The 23544-nt window shown below is 43.1% G+C and overlaps 1 protein-coding gene across 1 annotated transcript; it reads left to right on the top strand.

Moving 5' to 3' along the window:
• The first annotated feature begins 2807 nt into the window (after nt 1-2807).
• On the top strand, nt 2808-22104 carry mindy2 (MINDY lysine 48 deubiquitinase 2). Its single transcript, XM_070969818.1, has 9 exons — nt 2808-3792; nt 4033-4090; nt 6431-6495; nt 12827-12985; nt 14402-14504; nt 15676-15818; nt 16525-16698; nt 17763-17963; nt 18560-22104. Exons 1-9 carry the CDS (start codon nt 2887-2889, stop codon nt 18749-18751), a joined length of 2001 nt encoding a protein of 666 aa, XP_070825919.1. The 5' UTR covers nt 2808-2886; the 3' UTR covers nt 18752-22104.
• The last annotated feature ends 1440 nt before the right edge of the window (nt 22105-23544 follow it).

Raw genomic sequence — 23544 nt, 5'->3', positions numbered from 1 at the left:
ATATGGAGGACAAAACCCTACTAATGAGAAAATGAAAATGAATAACATAGACATGGCAACAAAATTAAGAAATACGTGTATAAAATGGTGCATATAGATGCATTTATGTATAAATCCACAGAATAAATTGAAAGTAAAGATTAACTTCAAAATGTGCGAGCAGTGAATTCCATATTATTATTATTTTTCTATTTCTTTGCTATTTTTCACCAAAGGGAGGGTAATCTGTGTTGTTGGGCAGAGCCAAGAATGTCCTCTTCTTTTTTTTTTCATCTAAAATTTATTTTTTAATTTTTTTCCCTGTGAGATTTATTGGAAAAAAGAAATTCAAAGATTTCTTTTGTGTGCGCCACATCTCATAATTATACAGATATCATCAGTGTTTTTGTATCGTTGCTGTATTTTCCTTATCAAAATAAGCTAGATTGGTTGAGAAACAAAATAAATCTGGATCTTTATAGTTATATTAAGCATGATCTTTCCAGAGTGTGCTATTTTTCACTCAAAGAGTTTTATTTTCCAGTTTCTTAATAAATTGTGATAGAATTTTATAATAATATATTTATTTTTTAATTGTTATGTACAGGCAGCCCATGATTAAAGGGAATTACAACTGTCATAGGAACACCTCATAAAAATAAAGGTTTAATGCATACTGAACACAACAAATCTATGTAGATGGACTTTCAGTCAATAAATAAACAAGCAAAACAATGGTGAGGAAGCAATGAGTAGACCAACAGCAGAGGAATAAGTAACTAGGAAGAACAATTACTTTTACAAGCAGTTAAAACTTATGACACTATGCTGGCAGCAGCGCAAAAATCACATTCATGTTCAGAGAGACCGAGACTTGATTTCCTGCTTTGGTTTCCTGTATTAGCCACAAGGCTATGTCAAGATTTTCTTCACTTCACCCAAATAATCTTTGAACAACAAAAAAATACTGTTAATGACATCTGTCGCTGATAAAATAAACATTTTAGAGCTCAATAGACTCTCGGTAAAAACAACTAAAATGAACAGCACTGACACCAGTGAACAATGGTTGTGTTTAAGTGTGTGGTTTGATACTTGTAACAAGTCTTAAGGTTTAACATGTGGTTAGGGTCCTCTGAACCACTTGGTACAGTTGCATGTGTGTGTGTCTTTAGTCATCCACAGCAGGTCAGACACTTTGGTCCCAGAATCTGGCGAGGTCACGCTTGAACTGGGCCACTGATGGCCTGCACAAAAATATTGGCCTGCTTGAAAGTAAATTCTGCATTTCAAATTTAAGATTTATTTTAAAGTACAAAAATGTTTTAAAATAATAGATTCTGTATTAATCACAACATTCACTGAGAGCTCAAATTAAGAACGCTAGCCTTTTTCACTGAAGCATTTTAACTGGCTTCACGAGGCTTTATGAATTAAACTGCACACTTTGACAAAAATCTAATCAGTCCTTGTCAAGATTACATACCTTGAGAATGGCATTGAGAGCAAGGAGTCATACGTAACCTTATTAGAAAAATAAAATGAAATAAAGCCCTGTTTCACCTTTCACCTCTGCAGAACTTCCTCTGTGCTGTCACTGTGGTACTGTCCCAAACAACACTGCTACCAATCAGTGCTTTAGGTTACAGGTTGTTAGGGTTAGAGGTATATTTGGGTTCCCAATGTTTGATGGAAAAAAAAAAAGTCTTAAATGCAGTCTGATGTCTGGAAGCTCAATGAATCTCCTCTGCTCGGTCGAGTAACTGCTGCCACCCAACGACAACAAACAGTTACTGCATGTGGACTGATCTCACCTGTCAAAACAACACTTCATCCTGAGTGCAGTAACCTATGGCTTTCTTGTATATCTAGAGTTCCATCTCAACAGACGAAAGGAAGTCTGGAGAGGAAAATCGACGGATTTATTTATTCACTTTAACAAATTCAATCATTAGAAAAAGGTGGAGAGACTTTAGGTGGGTGATTGGGTTTTTACAACCAACTACAGCAAAACAAAAAGACTTTTGTTTTCAAGTGTGTTCAAATCATGAATGTGATCCTTACTCACAGCCATTGACTGCCTGGCAATTTCCAAAGTCTCGTTTATCCTGGCAGTAGTACGGAGGTCTGGCTACGCGAGACCTCAGAAATGCGCGAGCACTCGTACGGAAGGCTGTCACGGCGACGGCAGGTTCTGGTCATGCTACGTTCAATAATCCTCGTTAAATGGAACAGTAAAACTGTCAGTGAGGGGAAGACGCGAACAGCTAGAGAACCCACAAAGATTTGAGCCAGTGCAAATATGTTAAAACATTCGTTATAACATGTGCACACTCACTCAAATCAGGCCGCGAAGAGTTAATAAAACGGTAGCATAGCTCATAATAGACCACATGCTAAAGAAATTCAATAATCACTGACTTGTGGTGAGTATCCTGTATTTTACCAATTTGCGGAAAACAATCAGTATAAACAGTATAAGTACTTTTGCTCCCGTCGGAAGTGCCCATTAATAAATAATAATTGCCACTCTCTGATAAAAATCTTCGATAGTTTGAAGTTTTGTGGTGGATATTTTTAATCAATCACCAAAAAATACCAGTTAAGATTTCACTCTCGTTGTGTGTCATCTCATTCGTTAACGTTTGATGAAATGTATTCAGTTCAAATGAATATCTTGGATGGGTCATACGTTTTCGACCTGAGCACTAAACTTGAATAATAAGTCGAATTAATACGAGCCACCACAAAGGCATCACCGGTTGGCAGTTGGTTTTCTACCGCCCCCTTGCTCGGCCTGAAAGCAATTCACTCTTATGACGTCACTCGCAGAGTTGTCATGGCGTCTTTGGGACCGAAGCTGCTGCTGCAATTTAGCTAAAATCTGTCGACCGTCTGTAAATCGAAATGGAGAAAAATGTAGCCCTGCATCGAGACACTGACGGGAGCTCTTTATGTGCCACGATTGCGGGAGAGATGAGCGATGTTACGGCTGTCGGCGGAGTGAAAGGAACAGTCGAGAAATGCAAGAATAGTGAGGCTTCTCTCAGTACTTTGGTTAACGTTAGTTGTAATAACAGCACCACAAATGTCAGTGCTCCCATCGCGGTTAATGTCATATCCAGTGCCGGGAAGTCTGACGTGCCAGAAGTGACCGAAGTCCTCCCCGTGCAGGAGGATAAGAAGAAGGACACGGCGGCGAGCGGATCGTGGTCCGGGGATCAGATCAGTAACGGGATGGGGCATGAGTCGATGCTGGTTGCAGAAGATAGCGAGGGTGGTGCCTCAAAGTTAGTAAACAACAAAACCGACGGCCCGTCCTCACCTCCCGCGAAGGAGAGCGCGGATGTGCAGGCTGAGGTTTTGGCTTGTGCAGAAAGTGAACCGACAAAACTTGCTAAACCGACTCATCTGTGTCCGGACAATGCAATCGCAGCAGACGTCAAGCCAGGGCTGTCCGGTGATCACACCTTATCGGAGGGATTACCGAGTGGGAGTGACCCCGATCCCAGCCTCGGTGGAGAGTCCCGAAGCATAGATTCACTCGAGTCCTTCTCCAACCTCAACTCCTGCCCCAGCTCCGACCTGAACAGCGAGGGGCTGGAGGACAGAGGACTGGCCCTGGCCCTGCAGAGCGAGTACGGGGCTGATGGGACAAAGACTTCGTGCGCTAAGGACCGGGCCGCCGGCCAGTCCATATACCACATTAAGTGGATCAAGTGGAGGGAGGAGAATACGCCCATCATCACCCAGAACGAGAACGGCCCCTGTCCATTACTGGCAATTATGAATGTCCTTCTGCTTGCATGGAAGGTAAAGGCTCTGAGATGAGCTCAGATCAGTGGAAACTTGGGTACAAGTTAATGCAAAGAGGCATATTTTAGAGCTCTGGGCTCTATCAGCAGTTATTTCAAACAAACTAACGTTTAAGTTTCTTAATGGTTAACATACTCTCAGATAACACTAAATCTCCACGTGTTTATTTTAGCATTATATACGAAGTTATTCCTGGTGCTGAATGCTGACAGGTGGTGTGATGTGTCTCTTCTACAGGTTAAGATGCCACCAATGATGGAAATTATAACTGCTGAGCAACTGATGGAGTATCTTGGTGAGTGTTTGTCGATATCACACCTTTTACACAGGAGCAAGTCAATGCCACATCAGTGATCCAAGGGGAAAAACGTAATAATGATTATATTAAGCCATGTCACCTCACTGGATCTGCTGCTTGGCTCTTTTCATCCGGCTTCACGTGTACAAAAATAACCTGTTTTGCAACTTGCAGAATTTATTATAGTTTACTACAATAATAATATGTTGGCCTGCTTTTAGAGAGGCACATTGACCCGAGTGTTGCCCATGAGTCCACGCTTGTAAACATACCAGCCCGTAAAACCTCTGGCACTGACTTTCAGCAGCCTAGTAAACATCCTTTGGTGTCACGTTCTTTCAAAAGAGCACTTCCGTTCTTAAGGTCATATATATGTCTATATATAGAGATATTCCAGAGTCAGCAGAGGAGAACCAGAACTGGGGAATCCCCCATGATCCATCTTCTGCTCTTGCAAAGGAAACAGGAGCTGTCTCTTCTCTCTGGCTGTCTCCTGCCCTTCATAACTAAAATTACTCTACTATATCAAAGTAGAGAGTGTCTGATTACAGCAGGGGGTCTTCAGAGGTGGTGCCCGTCCTCTGTCCACTGTCCACTGGCATGACTGGACTAAAATAACCCACATCACAGCACTATATGTGAACTCTTTTATGCTACGTTTTCCCCACTCTATGACGGTTTGAGCTCGCTGGTGCCTGTTGGCTACCACGGCTCAATTAGTTTATTTCATTCATTTTGCACTTTAAAAAGCAAACAGGTTTTCACCAAATTGCTTTTGGAAGGCAGACATGTATGCGTACACATACTGTACAAGCATTAAGGCACATATGTGCATAACAGGTGATGTGGAGATAAAGCAAAACTGAAACAGGTTTAAACATAATTTGAAACCCAAGGAATGAGATATAAACAATAAAAAGCCAGAGGATAAAAGTGGGTCGTAAGGTACATCTGAAAAACATCAGCAGAGCATCTCTAGAAATCGCAGTTAGAAATGAAGGAATTTTGCATTTATTCTCTCCAAAAGGGCCCATTTGTGTGGTATTTGCGAGGATGAGTTCACCTTGAGCTTGCGTGTAATAACTGCACCCAAAGTTAATGTTGTATAATGTTCAGGGGCTGTTGGAAAACTTCAAAACTCTGCACTGTTACTGTACACACAAACACCAAGGACAATGACGCACAAATGTGGTGGTCTTCAACCAGTGGCTCAGCAGTGTAGCACGCCAGTGATGCACACATACGCACAGAGGCAGACGTATACGGATACTAAGGGGAGGATCAGCGATGTCCGCAGTTCACTTGAGTACAGAGCAGTGAGGGGGTTTTCCCTCTTGTTGACACACTGTAGTAAAGCAGCCCGCTGCTGGAAAAAGAATCTTGACTTGCATTAAAATCTTCATCGAGGGTGACAGCACAGAAATCAAGTCAGAAGAGTTTTTAAAACTGCAACCAGCAGCGAGGCTGTTCTGTCCAAACACCTCATAAAACACAGCCACAAAGAGCCCATGAGCCCGACCGGTGCATCAGTTTAGATCGTAAAGCGAGCGTTTGCATGCTAATCAAGAGAGCCAAACATGTAGCTCGCTTAGGATTGGACGGTTATTTCTCCCAGCATGCACATGAACAAATCATCATGCCTTTCTAGGTCAGGCATTAAGCACTAAGTACAAGAAAACAACTTAAAAGGCCTTTTGTTTTTCTGGATATACTTCATTCCATATGAAAGCTTCTCTTTTTTTTCCTTCATGTGTTGCTGTTTTTACTTAGTGCTGATGACAAGAGGTCGATGCGTTCCTCTGAGTAATCCTCAGGAAAAGTATGTGTTGACAGTGCAGCACGATACTCTCGCCAGTCCCTAATAAATTAATGAGTCTCCGTGAAGCATTTTGAAAAACACTTGCACAAGAGTTTTAAAAGTAAAGAGCAGACCACAATAAAACTTTTACAGCAATAAAAGAATATATTTGCAGAACTTTGGTTGCGACTCAATCTATGAGAAAGACATGTTCACAACAAGAAAGCGGCGTGTTTGTAGCGCTGCCAAGGCTGTGCTGTCCGCCACAGAGCCGAGACGACGGCGCTCTCAGGTGGACAGGGGCTCCACTGATTCCACATATCTGGAGCAGCCATTTCTTGAGGAAACAGCTGGCCAGCTCTAACCCTCCCCAGTGGCTACTTAAAACCTCTCAAAACATCTGTCACCGTCCACGCAAACGCTTAAGGCATGAGGCTGCTGTGATAATCAGTGCCAGTCAAGGTGGTGATCGTTTGCTCTGTCAGGACAATATAAGTCAGCATATCTGCCAACATCCCTCTTCATGTGTCACTCTGCAGGAGACTACATTCTGGAAACCAAGCCGAAAGAGATATCGGAGGCTCAGCGGCTAAACTATGAGCAGGTAAGGCCTGCCTAATCGCTGCGGAGTATCAGTATTAAGCAGGCATGTGTTTTTGCTTATGTGTGTGCATTAGTAAGCTGCTGACTGTGAGCGCAGGGCCTTTGGGATGAACTCACCCTCTCTCTCTCTCTCTCTCTCTCTCTCTCTCTCACTTCCCTCTCTGTGTGGAAACATAATTGTGCAAGTTTAACATGAGCTCTCCCTTTGTCTCACTGACACACTCAGAATCTCTCAGCTGTTCTCTCACTGCCGCTATTGATCTACTTTCACCATAAAGTGAGATGTGCGCGCTGCTCTGATGTGTCCGCAGGCTCAGGCGGTATAGCTGCGCGCGTATACCAAAGCCTGTTTGCACATTTGCATTGAGGCAGCAGATAAGGTCAGCGGATGTTCCCTAATATGGAAAAAAGCATCGAGTTGATTGCAAACCACATAAAACTGCAGCTTAGCTTTTTTCCACTGCTCTATAGGTTACATAAGATGTGTCTTGCAAGGCCCAGGGAACAACAGGGGTCAGGAGTGTCAGATTATGTTGTTTCACATGGCTGTGAATGCTTCGAGACGCATGGCTGGGTTCAGCTCCCGGCTATTACCGAGGCTTGTGTGTTCGTGTGTGTGTGTGTGTGTGTGGCTCACCATGAGAGGCACTTGGAGATGGAGCTCCAGCTCCAGCTCCCCTGCTTCCTCCCATCTCCACTGCCTGCCCACAGAGCGGGAGAGGCCCTGCCTCTCCTCCTCATGCGTGGCAGAGCACCAGCACATCTGTGAATGATTTGAAGCCACACTTGTCCCTCTTTTCCGAGAGGAGAAAAGAGTAACGTGCAGCCTCCTCGTAGAAGCTCATTGTGACAGTCTTTTCTAAATTTAAGTTGAGCTGAAATACAACCTCTTCAATAAATCAGCGCTGTCCTCAGCATGCACAGTTAAAGTAAGGGAGTGGTGAGAGTTTGTGTTGCATAGTTATTATGGCAGTCTAATCCTAGACACTGGCCTGGGACCTCTTCTGTATGTGGGTGTCCTCGTGTCCATGTGCTGACTGTGTTTGACACAGTATGTGGAGACCTCAGGGGGCCGGGCTCTGGGACGCTGAGATCTCAGAGAGAGGAGGTCTGAAATGTGTCCATGTGCATGTCAAACACAAGGTGTCCTCTTCTTTGTATCTTGGAGAGATGTGTTTTCATTGCTTATTGGATTGTTATAAGATGCAGCGGATGCCGCCCTGATTTTGAACAGTAGGAGTTCATAACAAGTAGTTCTATTTATAAATTGGGCTTAAAAAACATCATCTGTCACAGGAGTGTATGAGGATTAAAATAGCAGTTGTGCGGCTGCTCTTAAGCTATTGTTAAATATTTACTCGGCGGAGCTGTGGAAGTGAGAGTGTAGTTTGGCACTGCGTTTGTCTCAGCGGACTCAGCTCAACACCACTCTTACAGGGCAGTTCATCCACGATGACTGTTCAGCCACTCGAGAAAATGGGTTATCGTGTTGTAAGAAGCCTCTTTTGCTCGAATGTGGTCATTCAGGCGTCATTTACGCGTTTGTTCAACCTTACTTTTGTTCTGAGTACAGCAGATAAAAGCGTCTTAAGCGTTTGAGGGTTTTATCTGTTTGGTAGACCCCCTGGTAATCAAATTAAAGGCCTTACTCATCAAAATATGTCTCTAATTAAGTAAGCTGAGACATTACCTGAGATGAAAAACATGATGAGAAATTGCTGATGTTGATGAAGAAGTGGTTTGGTTTAAAGTTTAAATCATAAAAGCTCCTAACAGGAGGAACGCTGATTGAATTCAAAGATCAAACTGTACACATGGTCAGCAGTTTGTTCGATGCACGTGTGCAATTCAGTGGAATCCATTGCAGCAACTCCGGTGCAAATGTATCTTCATGAAGCTTACAATCAGTTTATGTTGACTCTGTCACAAAGGAGATAATTCAGCTCTGCAGTCAACGTAGTTGGTGGCGTTGCTGTATTGGAATTGCATTACATTAAGAGGTGTTCTGTCCTCCCTCCGTACGGAAATGGACGCTGACTTCAGAAACACAAGATTATCTTGACGATTAGTCCAACGAAGCTGCAGAGCTGTGACAGCTGCTGATGTGTGCAGGGATTCATCACAGTATGACCCACATTATGGGACGTCACAGTCTTGTAAACTGTTCCGATAGGTCAATTATGTAATTGTTTGCTCTTCAGTGATTGATATGATGTTGTTTTTTAGGCTCATAGATCTGATGTGTGTTTTTATGGTATGAATGCAGACAGACTCATTAATTTTGCATCAACATGCACATTCGTGATATCTGACAGCTGAAGTCATTTTGTTCAGTGGCGCAAAATATGATCACAGTGTCAATCCTGGTGTGCATTTCTCAGCTAAAAACTGTTGCTTAATGTTGCCTAATTTTGTACAGCATGAGGCTTGATTTCTTGGCTGGATGCTTTCACTGCTACGTATGTCTTATCAACTGGGACTCTCTGGTACAAACTGAAAGCTTTGTGGGATCTTGACTTGGTTATGCCATTCTATCAACTAATGGTTAATTACACCAACCCTGCGTTTTGCTTTCAGGTAAATTTAGGCTGTAAGTCAACAGAGAGGGAAACCAGGACACCGAACAGTGAAAGTAAAAATACTGAAAAGCCTCGGTAGAGTTCTGGGCTACTGTTATAAAGTGGAAATGCATCCAACAGGAGCACAGATGAATGCGAGCGATGCAGTGGAAACCATCTGATCTCCAAGCGCTCATCTGCTGTCGGAGCCCTGTGCCCTAAAGTGAAGAGATGTGGTCCATTACACAGCCCTGCTAATCCTGCCATCACTGCTGCTCATAATCGTCCTAATCCACACTCTCAGATGGGCCAGCTGAAGGCTTTTCACCTCAGCTCTTGGTGTCAAGCATCAGAGCTGGAGCGGCTCAGCGTTCGTGGGCCGTACAGTAACTCTACCGTAAACTGAAAGACTGAGCCCGCACAATGCACGGAGAGCAAATTCATTTCAGTGATTGTGAGATGTTTTCAGCTGTTACACTCCTCCATGGACAGAAAAGATGCTAAAAAAATGGATTCGCTGGAGGGTTTGAGACAGTTGAAAAATTTTGGATGTGATATTTCCTGTGATCCACTGTTATTATTTACACCAGACCAAAACCACAAATTTTTAAGGTTTCCTTTACGTTTTGCGTGGAGCTATTAGTTTGCACAGCAGGATCAAGATGATTAAGCAACACGACGGCATCGTTACAATAAAACACCACTGAAAGTGGATAAAGTGGGACGTTAATCCAGCCCTGCTTCAAAGCCGGTGAACTGCAAATAGATCTGCTCGTAGACTCGGGCTTATTGTTCTGATAGGTATCAATTAATGTTCTTAGCTTTTGGGTGATTTAAGTTGATTGTGAGGGAGCTGAAATCAAATCACTCACGACTACACACTCATAATGAAGTTGGAGGGTTCAGCTGCGAGGCTTATCTTGATCTCAGAGTTAAATGGCGACAGAGGCTTAGAGCCAGCTGGGAAACATTGCTCTGTGGCTGGATGCAAGACTTTAATCTGTTAGGTGATGTGATGAGTATATGAGGTGTTTTCCTTAATGTTCACGCAGTGCAGTAAAAGGCTGATGAATTCCTCGCTCATAATTTAAGCACGAACGGCGGAGACAGTTCATTCTCTCAAACCATTCAGACGCTGACTGGAATTGACTTTCTTTCTTTTCATATGTATTTTTGGAAGCTTTTAAAACCTTTTCCTCTTCTACCAGAGATAACAAATAGTTCAACGTTAAACCATTGGATTTCTAGAACAGTGTAGCCAGCACCGTGTATGCAAGCTCACTAATGACAGGATCAATTAATTTGCTAAGCAAAGCAAGCAAGTCAGTTTTCTCATTTGACCAATAAAAACACATCTCATATCAGACACAGAAGGGCAGAAGAAGATTGAGCCACCAACTTCACAATTAAAGGCCCGTTGAATATTAGTTAGCTCTAATTTTATTAGCTCACATAACATTGTTATGCTTTCTTATCAGTGTAAAAAGCAAAGGAGCAGTATGGAGTGGGTATTTTTCTCAGCTCTGCTTGGGCCACATGATTAAGGAAGAAGACAAATCCAATTAAAATCCAGTCCAATTAAACCCCACAGGAACCCAGCGGTAGAATTGTTTTAATGAAACTTGTAAACACCCTGCAGTCGCTACTGCTGCTGATCTGCTCAGGAGCGTGAAAGTCAGCGTCAGCCTCTATGTGCGTTCACACAAGACGGTGAAGAGCTGCACAGATTCAGAGAGAATTCAGAAAGAAGTTTTAACAGGCCGCCGAAGGCCAAAGAGAAGTGAAGGAAGGCGAAACAAGACTTTCTCGGGGTGCATGTCCACTGACAGGCAGAAGATCATATGAAGCTGTCAAACACTTCGGCCTTGCTTCTGCTACCTTGAAATATGTCCAGGAGTCTTTTTCCGGGGCTCTGAGTTTTTCAGGATGATATTGCTGAATTAAACCCAGAGTCTCTTGCACCACTTTGTCTTCTGGGTTTGAGGGGGTTCTGGGTTTTGCTCAGTAGATGTATCAAGATAAGACGGTTCTGTGTAACGTTACTTCCCTGGTGTGGAGCTACACGCCGTATACACAACAGGAAGCTTGATTTCTGGCTACATTTCAGTGTCCACCGGCGCTTTAGATCCCGATGGCCTTTACTTTGTCAAGATTCTTGTGTTTTCCTCCCAGTATCACAGCTCAGTCTGTTCACAGTGAGACTGTTCACAGGGCTGGTATCATGTGAGAGAGTGACGTCAGTGCATACCTTCTGCTACACTGACTCATCTCCCATCATCTGGACGTGAAGACGGATCCGGAGTTAAAGTTTTTAAAGTTGATATTTTGTGACTCATCAAGAAAAGGTGAAGAATATGTGTGACCCCTCCATTCTGTCCAACCGTAGAGACGTTACTGAGAACTGAGCTGTAGGACGGACTGTGTTGTGGTTTTGTATCAGCGGGGAGTCATTCTGTGACTTAATGTATGAGCTTTGGGAAAATGTTAGAAAATGGGCACTGATTTCTGTGGAACGGCTTCCAATATGATACAATCTAATTTGGCAGACTACACCCTTAAAACGGCCACACAACTGAATCATCCGTCTCACATGACCGTACTGAAAAATTTCACATTTTAGGGGCGACCTGGTGGGCTCGAGGTTTAGGCTGCTGACCATGTGGTCGCAGCGTCCCCTGTTAAAGACATCATGTTGCTTCTCTTTACCCTTTCATTTCCTATCATGTCTATATTGTCCAGTATCCTATAATAAAGGGAAAAATGCCCCAAAAATCAAACAAAGGTAGGATTTATTGTCAGGCTATAGGATTCCATTACATTGTGAAGTGTCCCTGATATTTTGTCCACCGCTAAGTAATATTATCAAAGGGAAATATCGTGTCTCCCAATGATGAGCCTGAGAGCTTACACAGAAATGCAATATCAAATGGTTTCCTGCCAGAGACTTCCATTTCTTCCTGTGGTCGAAGGCTGATTGACAGCAAGCAGAGCAAAACCTAATAAGTGTATTTCATATGAAAACACTCAGAACAGTCACAGTGAGGTAGCTATAGTGCAGAAATATCTGACAAAATGAAATTATTGCATGAAGCAATGTGGCAGCACTTTTTTCGTATGGCACAGGGTGGCAGCTAATGGTTTCTTGTCGAGGTCGAGAAATCAATAGATCCAGCTATGCTGGCTGCGTGCAGACAACCAGGAATCATTTAGCAGCTTGCGGTACATGAAGGCAGCTGGATCGGATGCAGCTTTTGGTTCTGAGTGATGTTCGTAAGCAAACGTCTTTGTTGAAGAGATTTGTTTGGGTAAACCTGAACTTCACATTAGGCCTGAATGATACGCTGAAAGAAAAAAAAAGAAAGAATTGCAATTATTTTGATAGATATGCTACTGCAATATGAGTCACAATTTTAGTGGAGAGGGTAGTTTTTCAATTTTGTTTTCACTGAAAAAATATAAAAATGATTTTTCCTCTGGTTTGTACCAAACAAGCATCTTCCCTGTACGTCTGGAGGATAGGATTTGTAGGCCGGGGCATCTCTGTAGCGCCACAGTGAATTATTTATAATGGTACGTTGTGACACATTTTACCTCTATCCAAAAATTGCAGCTCCTGCGGTTTGGACATTGCTCTTGGCCATACTGTGATGTATGTGATTTCAGTAATATTTTGATTAATTATTAAGCCTTGCTCACATTGTTTCACCCCTCTGCTACATTGTTTTCACACAGTTTATTTGAAAAATCTGACGCGCCGTTCTCCTTGTTTTCCAGAACATGAGTGATGCCATGGCCGTGTTGCACAAGCTGCAGACGGGTCTGGATGTGAACGTGAAGTTCACAGGGGTGCGAGTCTTCGAGTACACCCCCGAATGCATCGTGTTTGATCTGCTAGACATCCCTCTTTACCACGGCTGGCTGGTTGACCCCCAGGTGAGATGAACCTCTCTCATCATTGCTGATTCTCTTCACCTGCCCTGAAACCAGCTTGTTTTGTTGTCCTCCTGTCCGTCCTCGACAGGCTCTTTTCTTAACAATGCTACGAAGTGCTTCAGGAATACAAAGTACAATGAAGAAATGATGAAATATAGTAAAACATAAATAAATAAAAATGATTTTTATTTTACTTTTGAAAAAGAATGAGATGTAAAAGCAGTGGTAGATTCAGCAGGTAAATCATTTGTTTGGGGGCCCAGACTGTGTGAATTCTTTTGAAATGAACTTAACTTGAAAGAAACACGACTGAACAACCTTTACCTTCTTCAATGTTCTGTGATAGGACTCAAGAATAGGACTGAAAGAATTTGGTGTGGCAAACAAGATCATTTCCGTTTTGTTATCATCAAGTTTAAGGAAGTTTTGGGAAGTCCAGAAATTGAAACACAAAAGGCGGGCGGTAAACTGGGTTCGGCTGCTATGATTAGTGGATTGGAACAGGACATTTAACTGGGTGTCGTCTGCGTAACAATGGCACTGTGCGTTATGTTCGGTAATGACCTGACCCATTGGCAGCAACTGAGCTAGGGTTGACCCTTGGGGAACCATGTGTGAAATGGGAAACAGAAGATGGGGGATTTCCAACAACAGAAAAGCTCCTATTAAACAGCCAGGAACACATTAAGTTGAGATAAGTTATCTGCAGCAAGAAGTAAGTCATTTATCACCTTAATTAAGGCCAGCTCAGGACTGCGTAAAGCTCTTAAACCAGACTGTTATCGAACATACTGTTAGCGCTCATATAGGTGATTGGTTGAGAGGCAGTAACTTCCTCCAACACCTTAGATAAGAAAGATATTTCAGAAACAGGTCGGTAATTGCTGAGGGTGAGTGGGTCAAGATTAGGTTTCTTTAAAATAGCTGCACAATTGCATGTTTGAAATAAGAAGAAAAAATGCGGCCAAGCAGCAGTTAATAATTGATAAGATGCAGGGACTGAAAGTGGGCAAGTTTAGAGGGAATAATGTGGAGTTGGGAAGAGGATTTAATGCGAGAGAGTTTCTAGGACTGAGAGGAAATAGGCTAAAATTGAGTCAGCACTGCACAGTGTGGTGGGCGGGGAAGGCAGAGTCCGAGTATTCTCCACAAGTAATTGAGAAATTCCTGCACTAATTCAGGGCTAAGTTCAGGGGTAGAGGTGGTGGAACTGAATCTATAACCTGAAATGTGTGGAAACAGCTCCAGAATTCGGTTGAACCGCACCAAAAAGTCTTTTTTATAAGCGATAGTGTAAGTAGTATGTCACCAGATTTTTCCTCTCTATTATAAATTTTGTATAAATATGCTGTCTTTTACACAGCGAGGCGAAGCCCAGTGGATATTCTTTCCCACAGTTTTTATCTTTGTTTGCAGATGCATGACATTGTCAAGGCAGTGGGCAACTGCAGCTACAACCAGCTGGTGGAGAAGATAATATCCTGCAAACAGTCAGACAGCAGTGAGCTAGCAGGGGAAGGTGAGTGCTTTCTCTTCACTCCCTCTACTTTCGGACCGCTCTGACTCCCCTCTCGTCTCCCTCTCAACTCCTCACATTCACATTCATTATGTGAGATATGCGTTACTGGGCTGACCAGTGCAAACACGCTCTGCACAAAGAGCGAGTTGAATTAAAAACCAGGACATACAGCGCGTGTGGTTACTCATCAAATGACCTACTTCCACGGCGCACAGTTTTCCTACCAGCTTGTCAGTAACTTCTCCACTAAAAATATTTGCTCATTCAACACCGAGCTTCCTGAGTAGTGGTCTACTGGACCGCTACCAAGTCTGCACATCGAGGCCTCGGTCCATGGCAACACTTATGCGGAAGATTCACTCCTTTTATTTTGACTGATTTAAGTGGTTCGATGCTGATGCTGCCCATCGCCGCTTGAGGAGATTAATCAGCAGCCACTTTAAATGGACTGATTTCATTCTGAGAGAACGAAACTTCTCCGAGTTTTGCTGTCATGCCTTCATGTGCTTGAGTATTTAACAGTAAGTATTCAGCTATTAGTTTCCTCTCCGTCCGTCTCCGGTGATGTGGCTCATTCTGGAGTCGACGGTCTCCGCCTGTTTGAGTATCGCTCTGATTCTGTGTGTGTTTGCTCCAAATCGAATGTTCAGTCTTACAGATGTCTCTCGCCATCTGTCTCTCAGCCTATATTGAGTTCACTATAGTAACTGTGACCACTTCCAGCAGCACTGAGTCAGATCGTTCAAATAGCTGCTGCAGACGTTGTTTCCGACATTCTGTCCAAATAGTGACCAGTGTTCATGAATGAATAAGGATTGCTTGATTTTTGATTGTAGCGCAGATGAGTCATCCGGTGGTCTGTGGTCTAATGATGAAAATATGATGTAAATCGAATAGAGAGTTCATTTACAAGTAACAAATGAAATATATGCCTGCACCCGCCAATGCTGAATAACTGAAGCTCATCAAAATAAAAGCACTGTCACTCAACTTCAAGTAAGCTTTCAATCTGTCTATATATTCTGCACAATATGGCGCCTAAGAGCATAATCAAATATTCAAGGAAGACTTATCATGGGGCCATGTTTCGATGTTTGCTAATCAATCACAGATTCCATCTCTCTCTTTGTTTTCCCCCTGCGTTTCTTCCTCCCCCTCTCTCCCGTCCTAGGCATGGTGGCAGAGCAGTTCCTGAACAGCACGGCCACCCAGCTGACGTACCACGGCTTATGTGAGCTCACATCCACTGTGCAGGAGGGGGAGCTCTGCGTCTTTTTCAGGAACAACCACTTCAGCACCATGATCAAGTACAAGGTAAATACTAACAAAAAGTACTTCACGGTAACCGTCTGGTGTTATTTGTTATTTGATTTAGACTGACAATGATGTGTCATGCAGCTCATGAACCGTCCCTCCAGTCAGTGATTACAACAAGAGTTACGGTGTTTTGTATGTAATATTTGAATGGGTGAAAGGTAGATTTCTTCAGGTTTTATTGCAGCAAAACTGCCATTGCAGTCTTAAACAGATTTCATAATAAATGTAAGGGTTCACTACGCAGACTTGCTGTAATAACTCTTTCTCCAAACTGATGAAAGGTACGTGTTTATGTGTCACAGATGTACAATATTAGACCAATCACAATGTGCCTTTCACACGTCCCCCTCAGTACATACACAACTGCATCCCATCTCTCACAGCCTCTTGCCCACAGCTGGCTTTCCATGTCACTACAGCTCAGACAGACCTTTCCTGTTATCTACAGAAGGGGAAGTGGAGCCCGCTTGCTTTCTTGAATAGTGCTCTGGTGTTGCCAATGTAAGCAAAGCTGCGTGTATCACCTATAACTGTCAGACAAAGCGTCATGATGGCCTAAGTTCTCCAGTGATCACCCAGCTGCAGACTTATGTGCATACAATCACACACAGAACAGCCACCTACATGTGTACTCCTGTATGTGTGTATATAATGTGAAACCGGTTGGATGTGTGTATGTAATGTGTATGGGATTGTTTCTTAGGGCCAGCTGTACCTCCTGGTTACAGACCAAGGCTTCCTGACAGAAGAGAAGGTCGTCTGGGAGAGTCTGCACAACGTCGACGGAGACGGCAACTTCTGTGACTCCGAGTTCCGGTTACGGCCTCCATCTGATCCAGAGACTGTGTACCGAGGCCAGCAGGATCAGATAGACCAGGTCTGAGCACTGATGCAGGCAAGACTAGCAGAACTAGCAGTTGTCCAACTCCAAAAACAGTGATGTGCTTAATCATGATGTGCTTTTCACACCATCAGTGTACCACAACAGCCAGAATACACAAGCAGTAATGTCGTACTTGTCTTCACTGTGCACTCTGGCAGACCTGTTTTTTAAGTGCGTTTGAGAGAGATACTGGAGGCCAAAAGGAAAACAAAAAGAAAAAAAAGAAACAAAACATGACATGAAATCCTTGGAAACAGCAGAATAAAATCAAGCATGCACCATCCCAAACCTAGTGAAAAGCTCCTCAATAATAGATGTGTTACAGCTCCTGTACCAGCTTTTTAGAGACAGACACACACACACGCACACAAGCACACACACAGCCTGAAAAGCACTTGGCAGGGTGTGCTTGGCGCCCCCTCTGTTCTCACCCATGCTTTGCTGCACCACACAGTCCTCTCACTGGCCCCCAATGCATTGGGCTCATGTCTCCCAGGCATTTTTACTGGTTTCGCAGCTGTCCTCTCATTGGTTGGCCAAAGCGGTCCAGACACCGCGCTCGCTGACAAATTGTCTGCCTTGCTCCCACACACAAAGACCAGACAAGAGCATGGGGGCTATTACTTTTTATTCTCCTTGCTTACTCAAGCCCAGCCCTCTTATCTTCAAGATGGAGCTGGTGAGAAAAATCTATTCAGGCAATTTTCTGCACTCATAATCAATTCAGTGAGATTGGAGAAAAGTTGTAATGATCCCACAGGGGAAATTGGGTCTGTGCAGTAACAAAGTGCATAAAATAATAGAAGATACAGAATATAATACAATGGATAACACCAGCATAAGTGAAGTTTTGTTAATTGCACCACAGTTAATCACAACAAATGTATAATGCAACAAATGGAAACGAATGAAGACACAAATGGCTCAGCTGTGGTGGTGGTGGATTGGCCCGTGTGCAGTGTAGTATAATCAGAGCACAGTATACAAAGATCACACTGACAGCTTTGCTCGTAAATCATCAGTCTCACTCTCTCCTTGTGCGTGTTCATGTGTGTCAGGACTATCTGATGGCGCTGTCGCTGCAGCAGGAGCAGCAAAGCCAGGACCTACAGTGGGAGCAGCTCCCCGAGGGCATCAGCGACCTAGAGCTCGCAAAAAAGCTTCAGGAGGAGGAGGACCGACGAGCCTCCCAGTACTACCAGGAGCAAGAGCAGGAGCAGGCGGCGGCGGCGGCAGCAGCGGCAGCAGCACAGGCGCAGGTGTGGAGGGAGGGGAGTTGAGGGAGATGGAAATAGGTGGGAGGAGAGGGAGGAGACGCAGGACTCTGAACTAATGTGGAGCATTTAATGTAGCAGAGAGGGAATATGTTGCCGTCTGGAAACAGATGTCAGCATCAGAGAGTTTGAGCTATAAAGGGGGACTTTTTCTTGTAATGCTGCCTTCCTTCACTGTGAGGCCAGGCGCAGGCGTTTGCCCTGGAACTGCGTAGGTGCTAAGGACAGACATTACACCCGCCGGTTGCAGTTATGTGAGGTATTCAGTGTATTGATGAAAGGATTTCTTTAAACGACATGATTCTTCCTGACTTGTTGGCTTCTCTGACAGAGCCCTGTCGTCTACTTCTCAGAAGTTTTACTATCACTTTTGTCAACTAATATGCACGAAGTCTTCCATCATGTATTTCTGGAGTGCTAAGTTTTTTACATTCCCATACAGCCTGTCATATTTTCAAAGCCAGACATTCACATTTGACTTATCACTTTTTTCCCCACTTCAGAGCAATAAGTAGCTTTGCTTGAAATATGGACATATCTTTAAATTCACACTCCTCTGCCCGTCGGTCCTGTGTGTGCAGCAGGGCCAGCAGGAGCCCGCCGAGGGAGACGAGGCAGACAGAGGAGGTGCGGGAGCAGGCGGAGCAGCTGCCGGCGCCGGGACGGCAGCAGCAGCAGCCGGAGCCTCACCCAGCCCAGGAAAACAGTCCTCCAGCGGGGAGCGCAAAGCCAAGAAAGAATCGAAGGATAAAGACAAATGTGTTATTTTGTAACATACAGCGTGTCCGTGTGAGTGTGCGTGTTTTGTGCATTTGCTTATCTGTGAGGAAGGGGGGCAGCATTTGTTTCTCCACAGACTGGACACAACGGCACGCAGCCCCCACCTGACGACGAACAAGGGAAGGAGACATTTGAGGAGAGGTGCGGCAAGACCGACGGAGGATCTGCTGTTCCCAAACCACTGGTGCCTGCTATCCTCTATCCTCAGTGGAACCTGGACATCAGAGGCAGGGACACTACAACGACAACTACCCCGTATCTTTCATAGAGTCGGCCAAACTTTGTTACAAGTTGCACAGTGCACTATATTTGTGATGTGGGGTCAAGTTTATTCGGGGGGTGGTATGTTTTATAGCAAAAGACACAATCTGAAGAAACAAAAGGTCACCCTCTCACCGTGTTCTTTTCCAGAAAGGAAATCATTCACGTCATTCATTTCTCATTATTGCAGCTTATAAGCTTTTTTTTTATGTATCATTATTTGCAAAACATATGTAGACAGAGCTACTTTTCTGGTTTTAGTTGAGGTTTTTTTTTTTAAGTTAGATGCCAAGATTCACGTTTTATTTATGCATTTGTGTCAGAAGTAGCTTTCGGGAGAGGTTTTATTTTTTTGTGTAAGCCGAGAGGGATTTTCTCATGTTGGAAATCGATATAACACTATTTGTGTCCCCTCTGAAACACGATGTACTTAAGGGTTAATTAATGCCAGATAGCTGCCAGATACTGTAGCTACCTAACAATACTCATCACAGCTTGCCCTGTTCAGATTTGCCTTACCAGAGTATGGCAGCGGTGTATTCTGCTCTGTTCGAATGTGAATGTGTGTTTGTTTTCATGTGTATGGTTTGTACAGTACACGTGTGCTATGTGGTATAATGGTGCGTGGTATACATGTCTCATTTGCTGAGCATCGCTGATGTAACAAGGTTCAATTTGGAAATAGCCAGAAGTTTTACGCTGTATTAGTTAAGATACAAACTGGGGACATTTCATGTCTTTTATGTTGGGATTCAGTTACGCAAAAATTACATTTCTTTACAACTGAAGAAAACGTTGCAGATTTTAACTGAGGAACACGTTTCTGTGTGACACAGCTAGCTTTTGGCAGATTAGTTCTCTGTTCAACGGCATCCAGGTTAGGTTGGGTGGTAGTGCTGAAAGTCCCTTTTTCTTCTCACAGCCTCTTCTGGCAGCTTCCTGAAGAGATGCAGCGTGCGTGCAGGCACTATCATAATCTCCTTCATTAGCTACTGGATGTGCAAGGAGTTGCGCTGCAGCCAGGTTTTGAATAGAAATACCACAGAATTCAGGCATTTGCATGTAAGATTCCTCCCGACCGGCAAAGTTCAGTGAATATTTGTGCTCTTCTTTTCTATCACGGGAGTCTCAACTCGTCGCGGTGTTGGGAGCCTTGTTTCATGCTCTAGAAGTGTACATTAGCAATAGAGGGGCTATGAGGCTGAAATGTTGAGCTGTCCCTGGAGGAACAGGATAATCATTCTGAATGCTGTAATTCTGTGGTGTCACCTTTTTACTTGTGTGCATTTCACTGCAGCATTGAGTGCAAACACATGATGTACATATTTACCTAATGCATTCTTATAATGGATTTAGCCCGTGCTTTGTGCCATTATTGTACCATGGGACTGCCTCCTGAGAAACTTTTCTATCTATACATTCCAATTGGATGCCTTGACTCAAGCCTTCTGTTACAGACTGAAGGAGACAGTTGTCAGTGGAGGTCTTTTGCAGTGCTTATAAAGCGGTCTCTGTTTTTTTTTTTTTTTTTGTTAAGTGAAAATGAATTCAGCATCAGGAGAGGACTATAACATAGAGGCAGCGGGCTACATGCTGCGTGGGAAGCCTTTCCTGTGGGCTTCATGTGATGGCTGGAGTTCGAGCTCCGTGTTCGTTTGGCCCTAACAAGGCTTTGTTTCGTATATATACATAACGCCTTACAACATTTCAGCATCATTTCTAGGACAAAAGGACAGAATGAGACAATCCATGCATTTTTTTTCACATGAACATCAGAAATACTCTCAGGCCTTTTCTGAAGGGACACCTCCTCCAGTGTCTTTTATGTCTCGGCACAGTTCCTCGGCCTGCAGTCACTTTCTCAGTCAAACTTTAAGTATTTGTTTATGCGCACACACAGCAACGATTTTGACACTTTGAAGGACTTAACACTATATTATTTGAGACCCTCATTGTTGAACTTCACACTAAAAAAACAATGACTTAAGCTGCTGTTATTGTGTTAACTTGGACTACCTGATTAAAAAGAAAAACCTTGCACAGGGTTAAGGAACCTTGTTAATTCTGTACACTTTTCATTGACTTTTTAGCTTTTTCCCCCCATGCAGCTTAAAAAAATAACACATCTAATCATATGGTGAAAGCAAGGGGGCAGAAGGGAGGCGGTCTGTGTTCTGTTGTTGTTTTTTTCCTCGTCTCACCTCATATATGTCTCGGCCCGTGGAGTGAACACGCTGATTAAACATTCCAGGGGAAGTTTAAGAAAATGAAACTTCACTGAGGGCAGTTTGACTTGATGTGGAAAATGTTCTGTTGGTGTATGTGTGAGTGAAAAGAGCGCAGAGTGACACACGCCACACATCGTTATTATTCTTTCAGATTTACTACTGTGGATTAGCTCGCTATCCCTCGTCTTCATCAGCAGGATTTGGTATTTTCTTTGTAACGTGTTTGTTGCGCCCTAGTTTCTAATGAATTGATCAGAAGGATATTGTGTGTTCAGTGTCTCAAAGTGGTTTCTTGTATGCCTTGTAAAAGTGACGGTGGGGTAAATGCTGTGAGAAAATTAGTGTTTTGACAAGGTGGTCGTTGAACAAATAGTCGTCGTAATTGGTTTTGCACTGTTACATTGATATGCACTAACAGAAGAGAAACATACCTCATTTTATACAAAACATAAATTGTGCAAGAGTGCTATTGTTCTTTGGGTACCTTTTAAAAACTGAATAATGGCCAAAAGAATTATCTCAAGGTGGTAGCGGTAGCTTAAGCCAGCTGATTAATATTAATTTGTAAAAGTATGAAAGGGCTGTTTCAATGTTTTGGCTTAAAATGGATGAGTACATTTGTTAAAAACTAGTACCACGTCAATAGAACTTGCTGCAATTTAATATATTCAGGTTAGTGGTACACCTATACCAGACTAAAGGCTACCAGTAGGAAGGCCTGAGTACCAGCACACAGCTCACAGATAAAGATATGAATTACAACGTTAGATAGATGGACGTCAGTTGAGTTGTCTAACAGAAGTGCTTTGTCTGCAGAGAACGGAAAAACCACTTAGAAAACACTGGTACTCGACCCAATCAGCAAAAAAAAAAAAAAAAAAAACATGGTGTAGGTGCACCCCTAATTCAGGTAGTTATTTTTCCAGTCCAGAGTCCATCATTCAACTGCATCACTTTTCAAATATGCTCAGACTTTTACAAACAAACCGGGGGGAGAAGGCTGCTTACTAAGGCTTGAGTGTCGTCATCTATGTAGCAGAGGGAAACGTTCATTGTTGTTGTGTGAGACACAAATCCAGACTGCTGAACAATCTTAAGGGAGACGTTTTCTTTAATGCAATATCAAACTCCCACGTTTCATTTGTGGTGCATGTACAGCGTGGACTGACAAGTTAGGCGGAGTCAAATTTTATTATGAACTGTCCCTGAGAATAACATTTCCACTGTACGGCCCATTGTGTTTATATTTCACATGAAACATACAGGCAAAAGGAAGGTGTTTGTGAATATGGGAGGTTACTCATTTGTGTTGATTTCAATGTTCATCTATTTACATAAATGACCAAATAATGTATGTAGCCTTTCACATTACAGTCACATAATGTATGTGGTGATATATATATATAACAAAATGCCTTATAGACGAGGGACGTTCAACCTGATTAGAAGTACCAGGATAATAAAAGACTAAGTTCAATAGTCGCCTTGTTGTCGTTTGTAATGAGTCTGAATCACTTTGACCTGATTCATGTTTCACCTGCCGGATCTTCTAAGTACATAAAGCATGAACGTGCACGTCCTCTGCATGCGATTGCTGCTCATATCACGTAAGGACCAGTTTCAATAGAAAAAACTCTGAATTTTTCAATTTACCTGAACACTGAACTGACCACACACACATTAGCACAAGGCTCCCCAAAAGGTGAGTGCCACTACTCACATGCACTGGAGATTAAATTACAAACAGGACAAAGCAGGCGACTTCCCTGCAGGCCCAGACCCTCCTAAAGCCCTCAGAGTCACTGACTAGGATTTGGTTTTTGGTAATATGAAGAATTGTTTTGCACCACTGAAGTTCAATAACGTGACCCTGCACTGTAACTTAAACTTGTGGCACTCATAAAGGCTCCCTCTGAGACCTTAATTGTTCATTCTATGCTCACATGCTCTACATTCCTACATGAAGTTCGCTTTAATCAAATTGCCGCTGATGAACTGACACACAGGCCAGGCAGGATTCCTCCACTTTTTTTTTTTTCTCCAAACTGACTACATTCATTTAAAGCTTCTTGTTTTGACACATGCTCCATCCTTTTATCACTGGCAGTGATTTAGTGTGTGATCACTTCAGGCCGCTGAACGGCTTGTTTAATTGTTTTTTGGTGTTATTTTTCATGAAGCACTTTGCTCTGTGAAAAGTGCTACACTAGAGAAACTTTACTTACATAAGCAATGCATGGAAGGTACAACCAGAGCGGAGACAACAAGGTTACGACAATCAGCAAAATTCATTCTGC

Source organism: Chaetodon trifascialis, chromosome 1, assembly GCF_039877785.1.
Source record: "Chaetodon trifascialis isolate fChaTrf1 chromosome 1, fChaTrf1.hap1, whole genome shotgun sequence".
In the NCBI taxonomy this organism is placed as follows: domain Eukaryota; kingdom Metazoa; phylum Chordata; class Actinopteri; order Chaetodontiformes; family Chaetodontidae; genus Chaetodon; species Chaetodon trifascialis.
This window is presented reverse-complemented; position numbering and strand designations above follow the sequence as displayed.

What these genes read in the sequence shown, in the direction of transcription:
- mindy2 (XM_070969818.1), top strand. Translation starts at nt 2,887, where the DNA reads ATGGAGAAAAATGTAGCCCTGCATCGAGACACTGACGGGAGCTCTTTA. An exon ending in GCACCATGATCAAGTACAAG is followed by an intron (nt 15,819 to 16,524) that starts GTAAATACTAAC and finishes ATTGTTTCTTAG; the next exon opens with GGCCAGCTGTACCTCCTGGT. An exon ending in CGGCAGCAGCACAGGCGCAG is followed by an intron (nt 17,964 to 18,559) that starts GTGTGGAGGGAG and finishes CTGTGTGTGCAG; the next exon opens with CAGGGCCAGCAGGAGCCCGC.